This window comes from Vanacampus margaritifer, chromosome 17 (assembly GCF_051991255.1).
Source record: "Vanacampus margaritifer isolate UIUO_Vmar chromosome 17, RoL_Vmar_1.0, whole genome shotgun sequence".
NCBI lineage: Eukaryota > Metazoa > Chordata > Actinopteri > Syngnathiformes > Syngnathidae > Vanacampus > Vanacampus margaritifer.
In genome coordinates this window covers 19,214,366-19,239,905 of record NC_135448.1, presented here as the reverse complement: position 1 = coordinate 19,239,905, position 25,540 = coordinate 19,214,366, and the positions used below count along the sequence as shown (strand labels likewise).

The window sequence follows — 25,540 nt, the reverse complement described above, 5'->3', positions numbered from 1 at the left end:
TAAAATTGACACCAAATAAAATGCGATTGAGAAAGAAAAAGATTATTTTAATCATTATACAGTTTTGAAATTAATCGTCTGATTTATTTTTTAATCATCATCGGCCTAAAAAAAAAATCTAAATTGGTCAGGCAATAATAAACAAATAAAATAGAAAAATATTTTTAAAATAATTTTTTAAATATTAGTTTAATATTTTTAATACAAAATATTACTCTATAGTATTATGCTAAATAAAACCATATCGTCATATACAGCAAATAAATAGAATGCAAAGAATTAAGATGTGTTTTCTTAAATCATTGTATGCATTGCTTTAATGGGTTGTTTCGTTTGCGGTGTGAACCTTGGCCACCAGGGGGCGGCATAATACACATATATGATACAATACAATACAACTAGTGCGACATCGATGCTAATTTTGTTAGCCCATCTATAGGGTTTTGCAGTGTGTATTAGCATTAAGCTAGCGGGATTTCAGCTAGTTATGTGGTTTGATTAAATATGGGTTGTAATTCTTTTTGTTTTATGTTTAATTTGAGAGTAAATGATTAACCTTTGCTTGCGATTCAAGACAAAAAAAAAAATCAGCTGAGCGTACTGATGTAGTTTATTAAATTTTAGGACCTAACTGAATGAATGTGTATTTATACCACAAACTATATCATAATTTGGCTGCTATAGTCATAAAAAAAAAAAAAAAGTTTTGCACAGGACAAAGCCAATAGCAATTTCTTTGTATTTAATTTTTTTGCAGCGTCTCACCCATCCACACGTCCCCAAAGCAGCCGTGTCCCAGCTTCCTCTGCAGGGCCAACATGGACCGGGGCACCTCCCAGGCGTCCCGGCCCAGGCCCATGGTGAGCGGCGTGCGGTTGGGACACGCCTTGGTCAGGTAGTAGCACAGCCCGTCGTGAGTGTCTTGGCATGGGAAGACAGACGGATGGACAGATGGACGGAGTGGTGGTAGAATGAAGGCGGGATGGGAGGAAGAGTGGAAAAGAGGTTGTGGTGAGAGGAAAATGGCGCATGCGACGGCGAGGGAGGGCAAGGGTCCAGCTGTGCATACCTGGATTTTATCAATAAATGATGTGACAATACATGGAGAACAGCATTGGGAGTGGGACAAAATCAATGAAAATGGATTCATGGTGTCCCAATACTTTTGTCCTCACTCTCACTAGGCTCATAAACAACACAATAGAGCGAAAGCCGTTTCCATTTTCTATCCTTGTTTGGATCCAGGTCTGCTTCCACCGAGACCCTCGACAAATACCGCCTAATCCCGCCCCTTTTTTTTTTCTCCCTGCCCCCCATGCGTCCTACCCATCCACACTTCGCCAAACTGTCCGTTGCCCAGCTTTTTAATCAGCTGCAGGGATTCGCGGGGAATCTCCCACATGTCCTTGGTCTTCACCGATAAATCGGCCAGCTTGGGCATGCCCCGCTTGCAGCTGCCGATCAGGCGGCAGCACAGCCCCGCCGCTCGCTCTGCTCGAGCCAGGACAGGACAGGACAGGACAGGACGGAGGGGAGAAAAAAAACACGTGAAGGGAAAAGGAAGGAAAACATGTTTGCTTGGACATCACCCCCCAAAAAAAAAATCACCTCTGCACAAACGAGCGTCACTAAAAGTCCATTTTGACTTTGGCAGGAACAAAAAGAAAACAAAATGAGACCAAAAGAATGTGAAGAAAAAACATAAGAAAGCATTTTGGAAAGGGTGCGAGTGGTACCTGTGTAGTGCGCCACCAGCTGCTGAACGGTGTCAAACTGAGACCTGGTGGTGATGTAGTAGCCGCCGTTGTCCAGCTTGCGGATCTTATAGTGCTTGACGTGGTCGCCCTTGTTGTCGTCCCAATCGCGGATGGACAGCGAGTACGCGCCTACAAAAGATGCAACGGGTGCAATTCAGGAGCATTTATTTGCATACTAAATATTTCATTCATTCAAAAATATAGAATACATATAATCAGTCAATCTCTCTCTCTCTCCATATAATCTGTATTATATATATTATACATATTATTATTTGTAATCTTTCATTGATCTTTTTATTTAATTTTAGATTTTGATAGAAAAAAATGACGTTCGATTTTAATTGTTCTATAATACACATAAGACAATAAAAAAAGGAAAAAAATATGTATAAAAAATAAATAGAAATCAAATAATAATATTATCTATATTATACATTTAATATAAAAAAATATTGTAATATTTAGTTATAGGTTTAGATTTAGTTTTTTCTCATATGTATAGTTTTGTTCTATTTTCATTGTTCTATAATACAAAAATGAAACAAAACTATATATAAAAAGCTAAATCTAAACGTAAATAAAATAATATTATTTAAATTATTTATTTATTATAGTTTTTTTCTTGCATTTAACTTTAGATTTTGATTAAATTTTTATGATATTTTTATTATATAGTACAATAAAAACAGGACAAAAATATGCATTAAAAAATCAAAATAAAATAATAATAATATTTATATTATATATTTAATATAAAAATTATAGTATTATTTAGTTATAGATTTAGATTTTCTGATATATATAGTTTTTGTTCTATTTTTATTGTTCTATAATACACATATAAAACAATAAAAATAAAACAAAAACTATATATAAAAAGCTAAATCTAAAAGTAAATAAAATAATATTAATTGAAAAAAAACATTTATTATAAAATAATATTATTTAGTTGTAGATTTACTTTTTGTTTTACTTTTAATGTTCTATAATACACTTACAATAAACATAGAACAAAAACTATATACGAAACAAAATCTAAAACTAAATAAAAAATTGTCAGATGAAAAAAAACAATGAAAAATATACTAATTATACATAAATAATAATAGAAAAATAAATAGCCTTTCTTAAAAAAATAATTACAAAACATTTAAACAAATCTAAATCACATGATATGACCCTCAAAATTCTGACTTTTTCCCCCAAAAATGTTTTTAAAAATAAAAACAAATTCTTATGTTTTGGGTCAAATATGGTAAACAGTCAAAATCAAATCAATAATTCAAATCATTTTTGATAGCTGCAATTATTGCTGATGTAGTTTGCACATGAATGTTCAACTGCACTGAAGTAAGAAATATCAACTTTCGACAGACTGATGTGCGTGCGTGCGTGCGGTTTGCAAACCTTTGGTGGTCTCGCTCTCGCGGATGAGAAAAGTTCCCCTCTGGTTGCCGTGTCCGAGCAGTTGTCTCTCCGCATCCTTCCTCCCCATCTTTCCAAAATACCACCTGTCGCCGTAGCAACATCCGGTCACACGCGCGCAACAACAACTGACCTCCCTCCAGCGTTTGTGCGTGCGTGCGTGCGTGCGTGCGTGTGTGCGTGCGTGCGTGCGTGCTCACTCCTCGGCCTGTATGGAGTCCACCGGAGCGACGTAGTTGGACGGGATGTAGCCGGCGTTGCCCGTGTCCAGCGAACGAGCCTCCCACCAGTCGCCCTCACTGTCATCAAGAGCGGACAACCAGATTGATGATGATGATGATGATGATGATGACGTTTTGAGACACAAGCACAGTCGTATAAGAAATCCAGCCCTTAAGTCAAGTGGCTGGTAGGTTTGCGCTCACGTGTTGTTGATGATCTGAAACTTCTCCCCCTTCTGGAAGGTGAGGTCATCCTCGGTGCGAGCGTCGTAGTCGTAGAGCGCGATGAAGAGCGTGACGCCGCCGCCTGCAGCGCCCCCCGCAGGACAAAAAGAAGGCGCTCAACACCGACTGTTTCCACACTCGCACGGCAATCGCTGGGGCGTTCTATTACCTCCGCCAAGGAAGGCGAGGTTTTGTCGCCTTTTGTTTGCTAACAGAAGGATTCGATGCAACTTCTGACATGAAGAGGTGGCGTTAAGCAATGGCAGTTATTACAAAAATCGGCCAGCAGGTGGCAGCAGAGTATAAGGGATCGACAAGCTCTTTTTGCCAGTGTTTTCAACAGGAATGTGAATAATGATGAAACTGTATTCTAATGCTAATTGCTGCAAAACAGAAACTGATAAAAAATATGCTTTTTGTTCCTGATGAAAGAAATGACTCTAATCTTTCTTTTGGTGGGTTCCATGTTTTGATAGCAATAGAACACAATATTCTGTGGGCAAAATCTGTCAAAATCCAATCAAACAGCCGGGAGCGAAGGGGGTTGCTTCGGTCAAAATGGCTGCCAGTCAATGAGTTAATCGCATGTTAAAACAATGAGGACTTTAAATTAACTCAAAAATGATCTTGACACCCTAATATAAATATATATAAAAAATATATGATATAGATTTTTTTTAATTCTTTTTTTGCAGTAAAAAGTAGCGAATGTCCGTACTTGTGACTCCGGCGGACCAGTGCTGCATGTTGGAGTTGGGGAAGATGGCGCCGCTGGAGAACCCCTTGTTGAAGTCCGGTATGACCTGCGTGGGGTCCGGACAGTAGCGCCCCTGGGCCGGGCCCGCGGACGAGGCGCCGCTGTCGCCGTTGCTAGGAGACTGGACCAAAGCATTGGCGGCACTGGAGACGCCGGTTAAGATGGACGCCTCCAGTTTGGCAGACTTCCTCTGCTTGCAACAAGCGCAACCCATAGTCGAGGCGCTCGGACCCGGACGACGTCTAAGCAACAAACAGCGCGCTGCATTAGCTACAGACACGTGACCTACTTCTACTACTATTACTTGGATACTTGATTGATCCCGAAGGAAGCCTCCATCTTGCGTTTGAGGGGCACGTGAAGGCGCACAAGGAGCGACTTTTCCTCACCTGATGTCTTCTTCCTGTGTCAGATCATCTGTCAATCAACATGGCCGCAGCTGCAGCGAGAAGCAAACAAAGAAGAAGAAGAAGTTATTGTCGACGACGAGGGCAGGAGATGAAGAAGGCAGATGTGAGGTTAGCCACATCCGCTTTTTGGGCCTCGAGCCGTTTCGAAAAGGGACGCACGCCCGTGTCATCCTCGCTCTGCAAGAGTTGAGCGCGTGCGCGCATGTCCACACATGTTGGAGTGAGCGTGCGCGTGAAAAGTTACATCAAGGCCCTTGCGTCATGACCAAATGTTCGCGCAACGCGACACAGCAGCCGGACACTTGATTAGGTACACCTGCAAGACAATTCAAGTTCGTGACTTCCGGCCGACTTTGTGACGCGACTCCGCCCACAATTGTTTACGCGCACGCTCATTAAAAAGTTGGGCATTCGAAGAAGCTCCCCGTCAAACGTGGAAGTCCAGACTTATTCAACACCAGCCTTTCCACTATTAAAATTGAAAATGACTCATTTATTTGACTCATTTATCTTAATTATGCGCATATCTTATCACGTTTTTATTTATTTTTATTCATTCGTCTTATTAAATAATTGCTTTGTTGATTTATTGTTACTGATACAATCATTTCAACAAAATCAACAAACAACTATATTTTTTACAATGATTTTAAGTCATTCTAGATATTAACATTAAAAAGGAGACTGCATTATTATTTCATTATTAAGTATTTTACAGATTTATATTCATTTTTAATCATTCAGCTCATTCGATATTTGGCTCCAGGATTCAGCGTAAACAACGTAAAACTGATTAGTAACATAAAAAAAAAAAATCCACAAGCACATGTGCGTTTTTATATTTATTTTATTAAATAATTGTTTTTTTTTTAATTACATTAATTCATCATAGCATATTAAGAATGGAAATTATAATTTTAGTATTGTACTATTTTATGGATTTTACATACGTATTTATTTGTTTATTTTGTAGTCATTCATCTCATTATAAATGATAGGTTAGTATATTTATTGTATATGATTTAAAAAAATAGTACAATATTAGTAATCAATTTTAATAAAATAAATATTTTTTTATATAGATTTAACACATTTTATTTATTTTATAAACAAATGTTGAAATTAATTATAATTCAATTCATTCTAAATTATAAAAATGAGAATTTAAGTTCTTTTTTTTTCTTCTTTTTTTTTTTTTTTTACATATAACATATTTCAAAGTGAACTTGTTGAGTCACATTTCCTAGAATTTGCATTTCATGTTAAAAGATGCACCTAATAAAGTAGCCAGTGTGTGTACTTTTCAACAATATGACCAATTTTGCAACACGCACACACATGACTATCGGGCCCACCATCAGGGGAGCAACAGGAAGTTAGCCATGTTCACGCTTCCTGTCCACTCCTCTGATGGCTCCCCCCCTTTTCCTGGAAAAACACACTACCGTTCACACACACGCACACACACAGCATTCCCTCTTACGCAAAAACAATTACTGATACATAAAAGCCTCACACTTTTCAAATTCATCCCCTGAAGCCATTTCCACTGAGAAACAAGAAATTTGGTGGGCATGTCGGACAAAAAAAGCCCTGCTCCAAAAGATGGCTGCCATAATTCAGCCCCCAAACTTCATTTACCGTAGCAACGTGAAATCTGGCAGACGCGTCGATCGTGATTAGACCCGCAAAAAAGTCTCAAGAAGTCATACCTGAAAATATACGGGAAATCCGCCATTTTGGTTCTGAGCGGCCATCAAGCGAGCAGCTTTAATTCTTACTGTTAATGAGAGTCGGCTTGTGTTGCATGCGCGCATAAATCATGTCAACAAAACACCCGAGTCCAAGCGACACACCCTTTTCCTGCACGGTTGGACAACAGTGCAGATAAGCTGCTCGCGCTGGGGAATTTCACACACACACACACACACACACACACACACACACACACACACACACACACACACACACACACACACACACACGCATTCGCTATGTACAGTACAGAGTTTTGTACTTTCACACTTAAAGTTCTTCTTCTGCTCTGTTGTTCCTCTTTTTCTAACCTTTCTTTGTCTTTGCCTCGCCACACTCGCACATTCCCAGGAAGGCCTGACAGGATGCGGAGTGCGAGTGTGCAGGATGATAGGACAATGGGAAGTCTAACACGCGCACTTAAACACACACGCACACACTCGTATAGGGAAGGTACACACTCAAGGGGGGGAGGGGGAGGGGGTGGGGTGTAAAGGAAAAGCCCTGTTTCCGCATGATGTCGTCATATCCTCCCTCAATCTCACATTCCGGAGGCTGGTTGCCACGGCAACCGTGAGACAGATGGAGTGCACAGGTATGACGTCCACCTGATTTCAGAGGAAGCGTTACCGTCGGTTACGACAACCCGAGCGGCCCGGCACCCGCCCACGCCTTCTTCCTTCCTCCCATGGAGAAATTCCAAGACGGCTCCTCCGCCTAAGAGACGGACGGGGATGAGCGAGATGGGAACGCCGTCTCGGAAGGACTTCCAGTGGGGGACTGTGAATTCCGCCAGAAGTGATTCAGTGGCGACCAATCCCTGCTTTGCTTTTAATACAGAGTCAGCGTGGACATTCTCACTGAATTCAACTTCCTTTTTTTGTTTGCTCGCCAGCCAGCATTCCGAAGTGACTCAGTGATATCTCACACACATTACAGACACATTACAGACACACCATTTTTTAATCAGAGGGCACGTTGGACGACAACCATGCAAATGTGAGACAAAAATGCCATTTTAAATGTGGACAAAATTCAAGACAGCCCATGAATGGGGAAAATGTGCGTATAATTGACGGCCATTACAATTAGCCCCTCTCCCCAAAAAAATTCAGATTTTTTTGTTTTGTTTCCATAATTATTTCTGTCTGTAAACCCCAATCATCTTTCTGAACCTTTTTAAAAAAATATTTATTTGTTGTTTTTTTAATCTATTTTTTTAATGACTGTACTGGATAATTCTATTTCCCATTGGGAATATTAAAGTACATATCTATCTACCTGCTGATAAACCACTTAAAAAAATATATATATATATATTAATTGGGGGCCACTCTGAGTGTGGGCACGGCTCCGTGTGGCCCGCTGACCGCCAGTTGCCTGATTTACTAGGAACATTTGGGAACATCGGGGGCCTCATTGGGAACTTATAGGAATTTATTGCTTGATTTCTACCTGCAGTAAAAACAATTACATAATTAACACAGGAAACACACAATCAGTGACCCCCCCTCCCCCCCCCCCCCACACACACACACACAAACAGGGAACATCTGGGAACATCAGGTTCCGTTTCGTTTGGGAACTTGATATCAACTTAATTCTTGACTTCTACCCTAAATAAAAGCACTAACACACGGGAAACACACACAGATGAGGGAACATCAGGGCCCGTTTGGGAACTTCCGATCAACTTGATAACTGACTTCTGCCCTAAATACAACTCATAACAATCCCTAGACTACCAAAAACACAGGAAACACCCCAAATTCCCATTTGTTGTTGTTATGCAAGAGATCCCTGTTATTTCATGGCAAGTAAAACCCAAACACAATCTTGAAAGTGAATCCCTAATCATGAAATAAAAATAAATAAAAAAAGCGACTTACTGACGAGTGGATGTTGTCGTGTGTGAGGCCGGGCGTCCACTTGCTCAGCTGCTGCGCAACTTTTCGACGTGCACGCACGCGCGACCTGGACCGGAAGACGAGCAGCAGCCGGCCCGGCCCACCCCGGAGCGCGCACGCGCACGCACGTCGGACCTAGCCGGAGGCAGGGGGGAGATGGCGCCGCTAGCCGAGCGCGCACATTCCGCTCTTGCGCAACAAATCGTTGATTAATGAGCAAGAGGGGACTGTTTGGGCGGGTGACGTCATGACAGCAAATTTTATTGTTTGGAAGTTAGTTGAAAAGTTTCTAAGTTGAGGAAGGGGAACGTGACGCCAACTTGAGGCGTAAAGCGGAACACGCATTTCTTCGGACTTTGTCTCCCTCTTGCGGTGGTTTAGTGAATCGCATGAAATATAAGATTACGCTTCCGCATCACCCGTCAAGATGATTAGACAGCATCATTATTGCATAGGGTGTACATTAAAAAGCCACAGCAAACATTTTTTTTGTGTCAAATAACTTTATTGAATAGAAAAATACAAGCTTTTTTGTCATTTTCTTAATCTCAGCCCTCAAAGTGTGCTTAAGGACACAAGTGGGAGGAGTGAGTTGAAAGTAGTCGTAGTTGATGGATAGCCCATCAAAAAAAAAATAAAAAAAAAATCTTATCAGCAGACACAAGTGGAGATATGAAAATGAGCATTGATACTTTTGTTACCCCAAAAATATGAATGGGCACATGCTGCTCAGACATGCCGAACACTGAAACAGAAGATATGTAAATGCAAGCGTTGGCTGCGTGAGAAAAAAATATTGCTTTGAGGGAGATAAAAACAAACAAGAAAAACACAGACAATTGGCTCAGCATCCGCAAATGTGGTGGCGGCAGGCAGCGGTCATCTCATGTAGTGAGTGATGGCTCGCAACGTGTACAACAGCGCCGCCTGCAGGCGAGCCTCCAAAACAATCAGGTTGGCATGCACCTGAAAAACACACGCACGCACGCACAGTTTTAGTTGAGAATTGCAGTTACACAATACTTAGTGACTTTTCATTTTAATATCTAACATTTGACAAATGCTCCATATTTGAGAAAATAAAAACTCATCTAAAATGCCAACAAACCTGCACTAAAAACAAAACCACGTCCACTGAAAAGTGCAAAAGTATCCAGACGGCGTTGCTTACCTTCTCCGAGTGCCTGAACTCCTTCCAGAAGGCGTGGTAGACGTGCGCAGTGGTCTGCTCGGGGTGGCAGGCCATGGTCTTGACAAAAACCTTCAAGGATCGCTCCAGCAGCACGTTGACGCTGCCGTAGTCGTAGTCGTCGTACCTGCGGCGGGAAACACGGCGTGCTCGGGTCATGGAGGCGCGTTTGCGGCGGGGCCATCGAGAGCACAAATCTGCGCTGACCGTATCCCGTAGAGACAGTGGATGTAGTTCCACAGAGCTTTCCTTAGCGTGTGCGTGTCCACGCCCTCGTGCATGGCCATCCGGTGGTACGTCAGGTTGCTCACCACCTCACAACGCAAATCGGACGCCGTTACAAAACATTGGCACAATTTGGACAGTCTCACTGAGGGGTGCACTCGCTTTTGTTGCCAGCAAATGGCTGTGCGCGCAAGACGGGGGGGGGGGGGCGCTACCTGGAATTTCTCGTCCAGCAGCTGTCCCATGTCCGGCAGCAGCCTGTTGACCAGCGAGTAGCCGTGGTCCTCCCACGAGTAGTCCTGCATGCGCCAAAGACACCCCGATAAGTCACAGAGGACGTTCAAGGTCAGCTGGAAAGAAGAAGACCACAACCTGGGCTCTCATGGTGGGCGGAGCTTGCTCTCCTCGAGGCGCAAAGTCCTCGTATCTGAAATCCGGGTCCTCCATGAGGTGAAGGAGCCTCTCGGGTGGGGCCCCTCGCACCGACGCTACAATGAGAGCAGGATATGAGCAACGTGCACCTACGGAGTCCCTCAGGGGTCAATGCGCGACCCACTACTTAATTGAAGGAAGTACCGGTGGGGATAATCTCGCTCCGCTCCCTCTCAAAACGCGTGACCATCTCCTCATGTGTACACTCTTCCTCCTGTTGCTCCTGCAGCTCCACCATCCTCTTCATCAGCACCTCCACTTCCACGGCGCCGTCCGCCGGCTACCGAGCGGCAACAAGTTCATGTTTTCACAATTCTGCTGGGCTCATATGGAGGACCAAAACTGACCAAATTAAAAATGTATTAATTAAAAAAGGAACAAAAGGGAAATATGGAATGGAAATATAAATGGAAAAAATAATAATAATAATAATAATAATAAAAAAAATATATATATATATATTTATTTATTTATTTATTTTTTCTTGTATAGAATTTTCAAATTACATTTGTTATACCCGTTCTTATTTTCACTTGTATTTATTTATTTGTTTATTCTTAACTCTTTTACCGGCAAAAACGTTTAATGTTTACTAAAATCCAAACGAATGCCGCCAAAAACGTGACATAACTTGTGGCAGTAAAAGAGTTCATTTGGGCAGCTTTGGTCCTCCTTAGGGTCAAAGTTGACAAGCAAAAATGCTGAAACTGGATTTTCATTCACCTCCTGCCGTCTGTCCTCGTTGGCGGGGCTGTGCGGGCTGCGGGTGGGGCGGCCGGGCGACGGCGGCCGGAAGGTGTGGCCGCCCGCGTGGTCCGGCTCGGGGTTGAGGCCGCAGCCCCACACGATGGAGCAGAGCGCGTGGGCGTGCGTCATCAGTATGACGGCGTGGATCAGCTCGGCCAGCGACCAGCGCAGCTCGGCGCCCGGATACACCAGCTCCTGCGGGACACAATGGAAGACGGCGTCGGACGACTTCAAACGCGAGTCGGGTTTGCCTGGCGCGAAAGGACACCTGGATGTGCAGCTGCGTGATGAGCCAGGGTCGGTGGGCCAGCAGCTTGTTGAGTGCGTTGAGGCCTCGGAGTTTGGCGGGGGCGTGCCGCAGTCCGCTCAGCCAGCTCTCGTCGCCGCCGGCCTCCAGGAAGCTGGCGCTGTGCTGCTGCACCACGTAGGAGCAGTGGTGGCGGGCGGCGGCCTGAGGGGAGCGCCGGCGCATTTAAGACACAAGATGGCGCCGTGCGCGTTTTGCCACTTCTCACCATGATGGCGATGTAGTGTCTCCAGGGGCGAGGCAGGGGGCCGTCCATCTCCAGCAAGGCATGCTGGGTCCTCAGGAAGCAGCTGAGGTAGGCGGGGTGCAGCGCCATCACCATGGTGACGTGGTCCACGCGGCCCACGGACAGGAACGACTCGATCAGGATGTCCTGGTCCAGACCATCTTTCAAGACCTAAAACCAGACCAAGTCGTACTTACTGACACAAGAAGATTTTAAGAACTTTGTTGTTTTTTTTGTATTAAGACAAGATCATTTTCACATGCAAGATCCCTCGCCATTTTGTCATTTCTTCAGACTTCTGATTGGCTAAAAGTGCTTCCTACTTTTGCACTTTCACTTTGGCTTACTTTAGACAGACAAGCTCCCTCTAGTGGTACACTAAGGAATGCCTGCCTGACTGCAGTTCAGTTGTATATAACGCAAGTATAATTTTGACTCAGATCCAGATGCTAACATCAAAAGCTAACGTTATATTATAATGTTAGAGGTAACTTTGGAAGCTAACATTGTAGGGTAACCAGAGAAGCTAATGTCAGTGGCAACAGACCTCTAACTTCAGAATCGAATGTTATTAGCCAACATTGGTGACAGCGGTGGAAAAATAAAAATAAAAATCCCCCAACCAAGTCACAGTTTTCCGTGATTCAGCTCAAAAGACGGCAGTGCGACTCCTGATGGTTTCCGTGCAGTTAAGAACGGCGGCGACTCGCCTGTCTGGCAGGAATGAAGGCGCTGGGACCCGAGGCCAGGGCGCGAGGAACTTCAACTCCTTGCTCCTGGGGACGAAGAGGACACAAAATTGGGAGTTGAAAAAGGTGATGTTGGGGAAACGCTGGCGACGGGAGGACGAGCGAGGCTGGCTGGCGTGGCGAGATCATGGCGATGACGCGCCGTTGCAAAAAGTGTCAACGCGTCAACAGGAGTCTCGCCAAAGTCGTTCTTGTTGTCATTTAAACAAAAGCGTACTGAAGTCCATCAATCGATTGACTCTTGTGAGACAAACGTGGTCCAAACGAACAGTTATCTCCAGCAAGGAGCTTGTTGCATCAGTTAGCCAGACGCAAATATTGACCCGATTGTCACAATATCAATAATTAATAGCAATGTGCTTACAATTTTTTTTTAATTTCTTCTTTATATCCGTGAAGAATCTCACGGTGATGATAATCCACGAAAGATCAAATTGAGCCAACTTGTTCAATTTGTTGCTTTCTGAAAGAAGTCATAAATGCTATAATGATGACAAGATCATTATGAAGTAGTTCACACATTATTAATAATGTTCAATATTTAGGAAATATGCGACAATCACAATTCTCATGATGAAAATTAACATTTTTGGTGTTGCTCTCATAACATTTTTTTTATACATTTTGTCGAATTTCTTGGACAAATAATATAAATATATATATATATATATATATATATAGATATATATATATATATAGATATATATATATATATATATATATATATATATATATATATATATATCTATATATATATATATATATATATATATATATATATATATATATATATATATATATATATATATATAGATATATATATATATATATATATATATATATATATATAGATATATATATAGATATATATATATATATATAGATATATATATATATATATATAATATACACACGTTTGCTTTTTTTTCTTCCCATGTCAAGGTCAAACTTTATGAATGAAACAACCCGTCATGATGTTTGTTTTGCTTTCAAACATCGTTCAACTTTCTGCTGCAGCAGTTGGACTGTAATCTGAGCGACGTTTCAGAACAGGCAGCCCTTTCAAATTGGCTCCAGCGCCTAAATAAAACATTTCAATGCTGAAAAAAGTAAACTCACCGACATTTTTGCAGCAGACAAAATCCTGCTATGCGCATTTGGAGGAAAAACGGCCGCTTGTTTGTCAGAAGTACTCGAGTGCGGCGGGGGCGGGAACGTGCTCGAAAAGGGAGCTTGGCTTCATTAAAAAATGGGCGAGCCGTGACCTAAAGGGGGCGTGGCCACCCCCAGGAAGTCAGCGCACAATGACCAAAAGGGGGCGTGCCTCAGGCTGCTTGTTTGTGCGCTCACCTCACACGAGTCTTGCATCACCTCCTACGTGCACGTCTGATGAAACCAGTGGAAACCATCAAGTCCAACTTTTTGGAACTTTTATTGATTGCTGTGATAAACTTTTCAACACAAGTCTAAACCTTTAACCCGAGTCAGTGTTTTCTTGCGTGGTGATGTTTGGCCATTTACGGTTAAGATGGCCTGTGAAAATTACCCAGTTTTACTTCACCGGTTTGAAAATGACTTACATATAGATACTACAAATAATATGGCTTTCATAATGATGCATTTGTTGTGCTCTTTCTGTAACATCCTAAAATGTCATCTAAAGGCCCTGCTCCTTCTAAAGCACCATGTTTGCGGACGATAACCAGCCATCTTGAATAAGATGATGATTCCATCATTGCAATGGCAGATGGTAAATTAAAGTTGGAAGCTCACGCTGAAGTTAACAAAGATGCTGACATCAAAACCTAATGATCTTCCTCTAATCTTAAATTAGAGGTAACTTTGGAACTTCAGAAGCTTACGTTGGAGGCTAACTGCAGAAGCTAATGTCAGTGGACTTCAGAATCGAATGTTATTGGCCAACATTGATGACAGCGCTGGAAGCCAATGCTGAAGCCGACATTGGAAGCTAAGGTTGAAGCTAATGTTGGTTTTCAGGAGCTGACAAACTAATTTTGGGAGCTAACATTGGAAGGATAGCTTAGCTTTAGTGGTTACATTGAAACTGACAAAAGAGAACTTCAGAATCTGATATTGTTGAAGCTTATATTAAAAGCTAATATTAAAATTTAATGGTAAGCTAATGTTGGAATATGACACTGGCAGCTAAAGTTGGCGGTAACGCTAGAGGCTAATGTTTATGTTAAGTGCACCATGTTGTTCACTGAGTAACAAAAGTATTAGCTAGCATCTGACAGCTAACGTGTGTGACAAAAGATTCCATTGGCAGTCCAGGCTCTGCTGTATCACAGAGTCAAAGACAAAATAAAATGGCTAATAAGAAAGTAGTAATTGATATAGGTTCAGTTTGTGTTCTGATGCATTTTTTTTCTACCTCTAATTTGTCTGTCATTTATTTTCAATTTTAAGCATACATCATTTTTGAGGGCCGTCTGCTGGCTACTATTCGCGTCGGGTGTTGCTTCCTAGCCTCCGCGAATAACGAGGGTCCACTGCAATAAGCGGTTCGGCTTTGTTGTCTGCTCTGTGCTCAGGCAGGTAGACTCACCTGGGCGGCCCGCAGTAGCTCTGTGGCTCTGGCTCGCACCTCTCGCAACGGACAGGACTGGGCCAGCCTCAGCAGATGCAGAAGCGTCTCCTTGCCCAGCCGCGTCGAACCGGGCCGGTCCAGACCCAGACACACCAGAATCCCTTGGCTGAGCTCCTCCAGAGCCGCCGCCCGCTCCTCTTCATCCCTGCTACACAGCCGCGCCAGGGTCTTCATGGTCGGCCTGCCTCCGCCGCCGCCGTCGTCGTCGGGACCCGGGTCCGGTGTGCCGTCACCGTTGGCCCGACTGATGAAACCTGTTTCGGTGTCACTGGCCATTTGCTGTCTGGCTAGCCGCCGTTAGCTCAGCGCCAACCGTTACGTTGTTTATCTCCAAACGTCGGGTGCCGAAAGTTGTCCGACGCCCCGGGCTCAGTGTACTGCGCAACCCCCGGTTCCGTTAATGATTAACGCCGGCAGCGGTGGACAACATTCACGCGGGGACGATATCCCTACGCGCATCCCCGGGGCGAGACTGAAGACAGACGAGCTAGGCTAAGCTAAGCTAGGCTAACGAGGCTAAAGATGCTCTCAAATGTGTTTTCAACAAACGAGACAGGCGGCAAAAAAAAAGGCTCCCGAGTAAAAGGAGATGAGGGTCCGGCTGGCTCGTGGTTTGCAGATGGGACGAGTCAACAAAAGTGACAATGAATAAAAATACAAAAACGAGCCGGAGGCGAGCCTTCCCCCAAGTTAGTTTGACGCCGAAGGCACACTCAAGTCGCCGGTTTCACTCAGCTGACGCTTTCTAGCCTTCGCCGGCAACGTCATCGTGACGTATGCGGACCTTTCCAGTAATTCAACAGCGTACGTGCTAAAACTGTTCGTTTTTGTTTTTGTTGTTTTTTTTTTACAATCTAAATGTAACAATAAACAAGCTATTAAAAACCCGAGTCATTCAACATGCCGCTATATATTTATAAAAATATACTTGTTAATTAATTGCTAAATTAGTTAGTTAAATAATCTTAGAATAAGGTCGGAGACACTTTAAGATTAATTGTTTTTTGTTTGTTTTTTAATAGATATTATGAATTACACTCTCTTTCAAAGCTTTATTGTCACTTACAAAATGTCCTTATTTTTGAGACATAATAAACATGCCTATTTGTTCAAAATGAATGGGGTTAAGATTGACAGGAAACACTATGAATTAGATATGATTTATGTATATGTACTCATATTTATAAATATTTCTGAGGGATTATAATGAATGTTGTAGTGGTAAGCACGTCTGCCTCACAGTTCAGTGGTTCAGGATTTGAATCTGTGCTTCAACTTCATGTGGACTTTTTTGTTTTTCTCATTTTCACATGCTGATCAAGTTTACTGAAAACTTTGAAGTGTAAATACTTGTTAAGTTGTTTGTTTATAGGCTTCCTCAAATGGCTTCATGGTGTACCGCGCCTCTCTTTGTCTCATCTCAGCATTATACAAAATGGTTGGATGGATCTTAATAAGTAAACTAGCAAGTCTGTCCGGAGGGTCCCTGAGGTCCTGGTAGACCACATTTTGTGAAATACAGTGTACAATATGTGTCTTCACTGTAAATAATGGTGAAAAAAACAGAATCACAACCTTTGATATACTTCCTGAATCACCTTTATTTAGGAAAATAAACACCATGCTCTTATTATTAGGCAAATCTTTATATTCATTTTCTTGTATTTTCTATACAAGAAGTGAAGGAAGTGAGGGCTAGGACAGATAATAATAAAAACGACAAATGAGCGAAGGTGACACTTTGGGGGGGGGGGGGCCAGCCATCAGTGTTTCCCTATGAGGGAAGACTTGTATTAACAAAGGCACAGTCTCCATGGCAACCGGTGCTTTTTGTGTCCCAGGAGGCCGAATGTGGTGGTGGAGGAGGCGTGAGAGCTGGTCTGCGGGTTTTATGGGCAATCGCGTGATGCGAGTCCTCACACGATTTTGTTCTCCAGCAGAGCGATCCTCTTGGACATATTCTCGAGTGAGACGCTCGTTAAGGTCAACAACAACAGCAACACCAATCATAATCATAATCATAATAAAGAAAGCTACTTTTTCACGGCGTGACTTTTTGAGCATAGCTTCTCGGAACTTTTTTGGGTGGGTCAACGCAACAGACACGTCGAGCAAATTTCATGTGGCTAATTTGGTAGGCATCTGACAAAAACTGGTCTGTGGCCTAAAATGGCCACTTGGAAGCAAAATGGCTGACTTTGTGTTTCTCTTCAGACTCGGAGCTCTTGCAGTAAAGGATATTTTTCTTTGTTAGTGCCTGCAGGGCTTCTTCTACTTTCTTCTGGAACTTAACCAGGGAGTCGCACTCGCACGGGTCCTCCTCTGTCGGACAGGAAAATGAAAAGGTTTGAGATGACAATATATCATGAGATTATATGTCGAGTATGTACGCGGAGTCGCGCAACCTTGGCAGATGTTGATCTGCAGCTTCTTGGCGATCTGCGTCATGGCCTTGAAGTCTGCCGTGTAGAAGTAGTGCTCGCCGGTGGGCTCCGAGGCGATCTCCTTCAGCTCGTCCTCCACCGCGTTGCCCACGCCCACCGCGTACATCTTGAAGCCTGCCACACAAACATGAACCTTAAGCAATCCAGCCAATGGATAGTTTGGCTCGATCTGGCGTGCGCTCTCACCCATCTCCTTGGCCTTCTTGGCGGCGGCGCCGATGTAGTCCTGGCTGCGTCCGTCCGTGAAGACGATGCCCACCTTGGAGACGCCGGGTCGGGCGCCATGGCCCACGCTGAAGCTCTTGTCGGTCAGGTAGCGAAGGGCCTGGCCGGTCATGGTTCCCCTCTCCATGTAGGCCATCTTCTTCACGGCCTCCTTCAGGTCCTTCTTGTTGTTGTGGCGACCAAGCGGGAATTCCTGATGGCAGACAGATTTTTGCCATAAATATTTTGTCATTTTATATGATTTTGTATTGCATTCACTTGGGGGGAAAAAACTCAAATTTTTTCAGGGAGCTTTTTTTTAAATTTTATTTTTAAATTAATATTATTTTTTTTGCTGCATATTACTCCAATTTACTCCAAAAAACAGAAGCTGGTGCTCTGTTTTTCTGAAAAATGTTCCCGTTTTTTTGAATAATTTATTGCCCTTAGTAATTTTTCTCCTGTTTTTTGGAAAACATTATTAATGAAAAAAATATGCAGAAACACAGAAGAAAAAAAATCTGAAAAACAGAAAATAAAATGTTTTGATTAAAAAAAAAATCGTATCGTAACACAATTTTTTTATTTATAATTTTATTAGAAAAAAAACCCCACACAAATTAGAATTTAAAACAAAAACAACTGTTCTCATTTCTCCTTTATTTTTCTTCTCAACCACATGCTGGCACTTTTTTCACCCAAAACCACTAAAATAAAAATAATAAAAATAATATTAAGTTTTAATTTTTACAATTTCCAATTCACCAATTCAGATGGGTTTTTTTTTTCAGTCAAACTAATTAATAAAAATCCACCTTAATATCCTCTCTCAAGTATTTTCCCAAATTAATTTATTATAAAAAAAAAAAAACAATGCCAGGGTTAGCGCATGTGACCTCAAGGAACATGTTTTTTTTTTTTGCCATACTGCAATAAAGTGTAATTGCACATCCACTACAGTAGGTGGCAGTGGCGCTTTCATTGTCAGGGATTATGGAAGGAGTATTAGCTAGTATTAGCTTTACAACTTTATGTACAAATGATACTATATACTTGGGGGGGTGAAATATTTTCTTCTTCCTGGTGGGGGGGGCATAACAAAAAAATGAGAAGCACTGATATGACCTCATGTTTTGCGTCTTTACCTGTCGGACCAAGCTGGAGTACTGCACCAGGCCGACGTGCGCTTTGCTGTCCGACACGTCCAGCTTGTCCACGATCTGGTTGATCCACTTCTTGACCAGCTCGAAGTTCTCGGGACGCACGCTCTTGGAGCCGTCGATCAGGAAGACCACGTCCGTGGCGGAGTTGCTGCACGCTGGTCACACACACGCACACGTCAGACTGGTAGCTTTGCGGCTACGCTAAAGCCAAGGTACGGAAAGCCGTAACAAATGTTTCCCGGGCTTTTCCGCACCGTCGCGGATTGGCTGCCACTCACCGCTGCAGCTGCGGCCATCGTCCATGAGGGTAAAACCTTCTTTGCAGGCGCACTTATACGATCCGGGGGAGCTGATGCATACCTGCTCGCAGTCGTGATCCCCGGTGGCGCACAGGTCCGACACTGTGTGTGTTTGCGTGTGTCGATTTGGTACGCGCGCACACAAGCACACAGAGGAGGAAAAGGGGGAGAGGGGGGGGGGGGGGGGCAGGTTAGGAGAGAAAAAGAACAAACTATGTCAGTCGGTGGGATTTTAAGGATCCACTGTGGACTTTGGATGCAGTGGATCCTTAAAACGGGAATGAAATGCAGAGGTGGCAAATCCAGGTCCAGAAAGTAGAAACCCTTGCCACAGTTTGGCTTTAGCACCAGGTGCTAGCTAGCTAGCTCCATTGGTGCTCGTTTACCTGCTAGGGAGTTAGCTAGCTAGCTAGCATCTGGTGCTAAAGCCAAACGCTGGCATTTAGCCCCCTGTGCTAGCTAGCTAGCTCCATTGTCTGGACCTGGATTTGCCACCTCTGATGAAATGACATCATCCTTTTGGAAGCGGTGTTTAAAATTAGATATAGAGGTTAGGGGAAAGATCATGTACAGTAGTAGGGCTGAATAATTCATGAAATTCAAGTGGAGTTGAATTGCAATTTTCGAATTTGGGAGGAAAAAAAAAGCTTATTCAGCTCTAATACCTGCCTACCTACTTCCTAACCTTCCTTCCTTTGTACCGACAAAAGTAAGCAAGCGCCCTAAACACCTTACCCGCAATAAAGCAGCAAGCATTGGTGACAGCATTTCTTCTTTCTCTAGACCCCCCCCCCCACTGAGCACTTTCTTCTCCTCCTTACCACAGAAAGCCTCCTGGAACTTCTTGGTGAGCTTCTCGATGACGCTGTAGCTCTCCACGTAGTCCACATGCTCGTCCAGGGGCTCGCTGGCCATCTGCTTCAGCGTGCTCATGTCCACGCGGCCCACGCCGATGGCGAAGATCTCGATGCCGGCGTCGCGCGCCCGCTGGGCCACGTCCTTCACGTTGTCCTGCGGCCGACCGTCCGTCACGATGATGGCCACCTGAAAAGTGTGTTCAAGCTGTGAGCAGTCCAGATCGAACCTCTTGAGGCAGGCACCTTGATTTTTTTTTGAGTCAAAGTTTTAAAAATGGTGACTACAAAAATGTCAGGAAAAGCCTCCAAGAACAGCTGGAATTTATTTGGAGGTGAACACAGGCATTTAGATGGTTGCTGGTGTGTGTTGACTCCCATTTAACAGGAGTTTGGAAATTTTATTTGGGGTTAAACAGAGGCACTTTAAATAGTAGCAGGCGTGTTTATGAACAGCCACACTAAGTTATGAGGGTGTGCACACTTATGCAACTATATTATCTCCGATTATCTTTCTTTCCTCTCCAAAATATATATTTTCCCCCCCAATTGAGTTTTAAAGGTGGAAAAAGTTTAGAAATGATTTATCCATCACAAAAAAACGTGGCATTTGAAAAGGGGTGTGTAGACTTTTTATAGCCACTTGTATGACCTTGCTGATGTCAGGTGACTTGGCGCGCGCGCCCTCGTTCTCGCTGAAGGCCACGTTGAGGGCAAACTGGATGGCCAGGCCCGTCATGGTGCCCGTGGACAGCGGCTCCACTTTGGTGACCGCCTTGACCAGGCCGGCTTTGGTGCGATGCGTCTTCAGCGACACCTAAATCAATCACGTCCACACAATCGCAGGCCAGGTTAGAGATTTTTTTTCGGGGGGGGAGGGGGGGGGTGTCTAGTGCGCCCACGTGCCTCGTTCTTGACACGGCTAGCGTAGTTGACCACGCCCACTCGGGTGGCGTTGGGTCCCACGTCCAGGCCTTCGATGACCTTGGCCAGGAAGACTTTGACCTGCTCGAACTCGGAGGGACGCACGCTGCGGCTGCTGTCCACGATGAACACCAGGTCGGTGGGGCGCGTCTTGCAAAGCCCCGCCGCTGCACGTAGGGGGCGACAAAAAGCACAACTGCCATGTAGACACTCACACCTTTTTTTTTTTTTTTTACTCTCAAACGTCCTCATCGGCTTAGTTTTTTAGGTTTAGTTTTTTTGTTTGTATATTCAAATGGTGTGATCATTTAATGACGACGATGATAATGTATTAAAAAATATTAATTAATTAAACAATTATACAAATAAAAAAATGAATGCGTTTGAATGAAAAATGCTGAATTACTATTTCAATTTAATAAAAAAAAAACATGAATGTAAAAAAAACTAAGAATATAAATAAAAAGCTAAATAATTATTTTAAAAAAAAAGAAAAACAAAACAAAGTATTTACATAACATGAAAATAAAATAATGTAAAAATATGCATATAATACAAAATGATCAAAAAAATTAAAAGCTGAATTATTAGTTTTCATGAGTTGGCATGAAAACCAAAATTGAGACGAGGCAACCACTGTAAACAAATGAAAATACTAATAAATATGGAAAAATGGAATCAAATAAATAAGTAAAGACATAAAAAAGTAAATAAATAAAATGAATTAAGAACATCTAAAAAAAAAGTGTACTAAAACATGTATATATTTTTTTAAATCTACCAATTTACCAAATGACAGAGCGAATAAAAATGAAACAATAATTACAAAAATGTTCAAATCTAAATAAGTCAACTAAAATCAATTCAAAATAAACATACACAAATATTACAAAACTTTAATGTGAATTAAATGAGATCATTCCTAATGACATTTTTGGGCGATGGAGCTATAAATGAATAAAAAAAAATATGAATCTAATTTCAAAATTTAAATATCGAGTCAATCCAATGCAACGTGATGTATTTAGCACCCAACTCAAACCTCAATTGAACCCTCACCAATCTCCCTTCTCGCCCTTCACCTCTGTCCCTCCCTCCAGCTTTGACGCTACACCAAACGCTACGCCACACGACACACTATGCAGTAGCAGATTGTATCCACTGCTCGCACGACAACCTCACACGGCGCCATTTCCATCCCAAAAAACGCTTTTCAGCACGACTCGCTCACTTTCCTTCACAATTCGTCACTTTTTCGCTTGCTGCTTCTTAAACCCAAAAAGGATCCGCATTCCGTGCCGGCCGACGCTACTCACCCATGGCGGCGGCCGTGCGGAGGTCCACGGTGGCCTTGGCGCCCGTCAGGCACAGCATGAGCGCCAGGAGCAGCGACGGCGTCATGGCGGCAAGCGGCGGCGAGGGGACGGCGAGGGGACGACGTTGGAGTCGAGACGCAGAGAGACGCACGGACGCGCGCACCCGGGCCACAGTCAGAGTGAGACGGAGGGACCCTGAGCTGCAGGTTATCAATGCAAGTGCTTCACGCGCGCTCAGCCACCCGCCCCTACACACGCACACACACACGCGCACACACACACACGCACACACACACTCACACACACACACTTTTAGTTAGCCATGTTTGTGCCTGACAGAGGGAAATACCTGCTCTGGGAGGACCTAAAATGGTGGTCGGGGGAAAGACAAACACACCTAGGATGGACAGGTATGTGTGTGTGCTGGTACAGTACGTGTGTGTGTGTGTGTGTGTGTGTTGGGGGGTACAGGAGCAGCCGGGGTAAAGGCGCTCGGACCGGGCCAACTAAACACCAACATGAATTCCTCTTTTCTCCGCACGTTCCCAAAACACACGGAAGGAAGTCGCAGGGGACGAACGCGCACACACAGAACGCTCACTGTGCGTTACGGCACGTGTGTGTGTATGTGTGTGTGAGCACGCGTGTGTGTTTGAAGGTTTACAGCAGCACCTTGACTTACAAGTTGTATTTGTTCGCAGGACACTTGTATCATAAATCATCTTTCCGATGACTGATTGTGAAAGTCTGGAGGCGGTTTTTGCGTTGCATGGCGTCCCTCAGGGGTCTTTCCTTTGCCCACTTGTTTTTCACTTTATACTGGAAAACCAATGCAAACACGTTTTCTGTCTTTAAATAATCCATCGATTGATTGATCGTGACATTATAAAAAAGAAGAAGTACATTTTCATTAGAACCAACTTTTCTCTTGCACAACTGATACTGTTGACTTTTTGTCACTTTTTAATATACTTTATCCAAATAATGTTACAACATTTTGACGTCTGAAATGTGACTTTAGTCTTACAATGTCGCATTTTCTCTCTCTCAAAATATTGTTACATAATTAGTTATGTTCCATTACAACTTTCTTCTCATCTCTTATGACTTTTTATTATTCGCATTCCGATTAACATGACAACTTTTTGACCTCATAAAGTTTTAATATTTTTTTTAATCGTAATATTGTGACTTTTATTTGCATATGTTATTACCTTTTGAAAAAATTATAATATATATATATATATTTTTTTTAAATTATAAAATATGTTTTTTTGCATTATAATTTCTTAAGAAAAACACCTAAAAATATAAACTTTTTTTTTTTAATCCTAATATTATAACTTTAAAGAATTGGACAAATTAGCATAGGAAAAATAAATAAATATTATATATATACGATGTTACGCAAACTTAAGGGACAGCGTGTCCTGATCCAATATTAACACTTCGCATCACATTCAAAACCGCAGCATTTATGGAGCGCATAAACTTCAAATCCACTCAAAGTGTTTGCAAAGTCTCGTGCTGGCAAAAAAACACTTTTGAAAATCGCCACGCACAAAACTCACGAAAAAGGTGTTCATAACAAAGTTGCGAGGACGTCCCGGCGCTGCGGCGGCGGGTGGGCCCCCCGGCCGGGACCACCTGAGGGTGTCAACACAAGAGTGGGGAAAAAAAAAAACAGACTTTCATCAATACATTCACGTATACAGTATATGCACATCAATGGCGGCCACATACGCGGGAAACAGAGAGAGCTCTTTTTACCGACGACATCCCGCCCCACCCACACGGACGGCCACGCATTCCTCCAGCCTCCCCTTGCACACGCACACACGCACGTGCGCGCGCGCACACTCCATCCACACACAAGCCGCAATTGAGGATGCAAAGCGGGGAGTTGAGAGTACGTGAACATACGGCAAAAACAACATTAATACATATATATATATATATATAAATGTGTGTGTGTGTGTGCTGACAGGCCTGAGATGAAAGTTCCGAGGAGGTTCCTGGAAAAGGTGTGATGTGAGGGACGCGCCCCGCTTGGCTCCGGAAAAGGGAGACACAACGCGCGTGTTTGCAAACGTATGTAAACATAAATACGCACGTACAGTGCGGTTATGTAACACGCACACACACGGGAGCATCCGTCAGCAAAAGCAAGCCTGGAACGTGTCCTGATGGAGGGAAAAAAAAAAAAAAAAAAAAGAGTCTTCATGCGTTAGAAAGAGAGAAAGCAAACGGAAATGAATGCAACTTTTAATTAAGGCCTAAACGATGTGCGAGACCCCCTTGGGAAACTTTTAACGGATTTGCTTAGAACTTTTGATTTCCCTTTTGCGACATTTTCGGTAAATCTTTCAAAGGCGAGGAGGACTGATTTGAAGTTCCCTGTCATATAGCGGAAGATATAAAAAGTCTACACACCCCTATTAAAAGCCAACTGTTGGTGATTTTAGAAAATGGGGACACAAATAAATCATTTGTTAATTAAAACCTTTTTATGTGGGGCGAGTGATAAACTCTTGAATCATAATGCGAGGAAATTTTATATAATATAAAAAAAAAAAAGAAGCAATTATCTAACTCATAAAAAGCAATATTGTTAACGAATTTAAAATTAGGACTACTTAATAAGATATTTTATTGTTTTAATATTGTTCAAAAATATTTCTTGATAGTATTTACGACTGATCTCAAAAGTGTATCAGTTGTTTTTAACGTGGCGGCATCCCACAGGGGTCTATCTTATACCCACTTGTTATTTGTCCATTTTTTTTACCCAAAAACAAACAAAAACAGACACAAATAACATCTTAGTCGATAATTTTCCTGTCAGTTGCACATTTCGACAGAGAACATCAAACATAATAAGAGTGCGCTGCCAGCCGCGTCGCACGCAAACAAGTCGAAAAGCAAACTCACACGGCATGTATTCCGGCACGCTGTAAAAAAAAAAGGAAAAAAAAAAGATGGCCGCTATAATCTGCTCTCTGTATTTCCTTGCATAAACGCGCATCTGTTCTCGCTTTAATTGACATCTTCCGCCGCTGCGTCTATTTGTCGTATCTTTGGAACGCAGGCTGGAGCGTCGGCCAGCTTTGTTCCACGATGGACAACGACTGTGTGTGTGTGTGTGTGTGTGTGTGTGTGTGTGTGTGTGTGTGCGTGTGTGTGTAGTGATGCTGCGAAGATCCGGCCACAAACATAAATATTGAAACAAGTTTGCCTTTCTTTCAAATCTCTGTCAATGTTGATTTAGGGGGATTGGGGCGGAATGAAGCATCCCATACACACACATACACAAAAACACACATACGCAAAAACACACACACACACAAAAACACACACACTCGTACACATGCATACATTCAGGCCCTCCAC

The 25,540-nt window shown here is 42.9% G+C and overlaps 3 protein-coding genes across 9 annotated transcripts in view; all 3 read right to left on the bottom strand.

The window, feature by feature from the left end:
• The window catches only part of yrk (Yes-related kinase), a 12,581-nt gene extending 4,023 nt beyond the window's left edge, over window positions 1-8,558 (bottom strand). Inside the window, exons 1-9 of one of the 6 annotated variants that reach the window (XM_077548600.1) lie at window positions 8,443-8,558; window positions 4,778-4,827; window positions 4,350-4,630; window positions 3,611-3,713; window positions 3,386-3,484; window positions 3,168-3,271; window positions 1,737-1,886; window positions 1,327-1,491; window positions 766-921 (exon numbers count right to left, since the gene is read on the bottom strand). In XM_077548600.1, the coding sequence (XP_077404726.1) occupies window positions 766-921; window positions 1,327-1,491; window positions 1,737-1,886; window positions 3,168-3,271; window positions 3,386-3,484; window positions 3,611-3,713; window positions 4,350-4,602 (1,030 nt within the window). In that variant the 5' untranslated portion in view covers window positions 4,603-4,630; window positions 4,778-4,827; window positions 8,443-8,558. Of the gene's footprint in view, window positions 1-765; window positions 922-1,326; window positions 1,492-1,736; window positions 1,887-3,167; window positions 3,272-3,385; window positions 3,485-3,610; window positions 3,714-4,349; window positions 4,631-4,777; window positions 4,828-6,510; window positions 6,670-6,864; window positions 7,021-8,442 lie in introns of those variants that run through there. The other 5 variants (XM_077548601.1, XM_077548602.1, XM_077548603.1 and 2 more) reach the window with 5 other exon arrangements.
• A 391-nt stretch (window positions 8,559-8,949) lies between these two features.
• Window positions 8,950-15,690, bottom strand: sesn2 (sestrin 2). Its single transcript, XM_077549274.1, has 11 exons — window positions 14,905-15,690; window positions 12,297-12,362; window positions 11,569-11,757; window positions 11,322-11,504; window positions 11,030-11,248; window positions 10,451-10,586; window positions 10,247-10,362; window positions 10,090-10,173; window positions 9,857-9,963; window positions 9,632-9,776; window positions 8,950-9,426 (listed from the first exon to the last, which is right to left on the bottom strand). The coding sequence occupies exons 1-11, from the start codon at window positions 15,220-15,222 to the stop codon at window positions 9,340-9,342; spliced, it is 1,650 nt and encodes a 549-aa protein (XP_077405400.1). The 5' UTR covers window positions 15,223-15,690; the 3' UTR covers window positions 8,950-9,339.
• An 845-nt stretch (window positions 15,691-16,535) lies between these two features.
• matn1 (matrilin 1) lies at window positions 16,536-24,346 on the bottom strand. 2 transcript variants are annotated; one of them, XM_077548767.1, is made up of 11 exons: window positions 23,722-24,346; window positions 22,151-22,398; window positions 20,817-21,001; window positions 20,563-20,727; window positions 19,878-20,100; window positions 19,036-19,158; window positions 18,740-18,912; window positions 17,577-17,808; window positions 17,352-17,504; window positions 17,188-17,268; window positions 16,536-16,912 (listed from the first exon to the last, which is right to left on the bottom strand). In XM_077548767.1, the coding sequence occupies exons 2-11, from the start codon at window positions 22,233-22,235 to the stop codon at window positions 16,863-16,865; spliced, it is 1,470 nt and encodes a 489-aa protein (XP_077404893.1). In that variant the 5' UTR covers window positions 22,236-22,398; window positions 23,722-24,346; the 3' UTR covers window positions 16,536-16,862. The 2 variants fall into 2 exon arrangements, with proteins under 2 accessions (XP_077404893.1, XP_077404892.1); XM_077548766.1 differs by lacking the exon at window positions 23,722-24,346 and having other exon boundaries at window positions 22,151-23,233.
• Between the last annotated feature and the right edge of the window lie 1,194 nt (window positions 24,347-25,540).

Bases quoted from the DNA above. Each gene is read 5' to 3' on its own strand.
- matn1 (XM_077548767.1), bottom strand. From the start codon at position 22,235: ATGACGCCGTCGCTGCTCCTGGCGCTCATGCTGTGCCTGACGGGCGCC. The intron at 17,269-17,351 runs GTTGCGCGACTC...CCTGTCCGACAG, and splicing joins GCAGATCAACATCTGCCAAG to AGGAGGACCCGTGCGAGTGC. The intron at 16,913-17,187 runs ATATCCTTTACT...CGAGCGTCTCAC, and splicing joins GCAGGCACTAACAAAGAAAA to TCGAGAATATGTCCAAGAGG.
- sesn2 (XM_077549274.1), bottom strand. From the start codon at position 15,222: ATGGCCAGTGACACCGAAACAGGTTTCATCAGTCGGGCCAACGGTGAC. The intron at 10,363-10,450 runs GTACTTCCTTCA...CTCTCATTGTAG, and splicing joins GAGCGAGATTATCCCCACCG to CGTCGGTGCGAGGGGCCCCA. The intron at 9,777-9,856 runs GTCAGCGCAGAT...TTCCCGCCGCAG, and splicing joins CACTGTCTCTACGGGATACG to GTACGACGACTACGACTACG.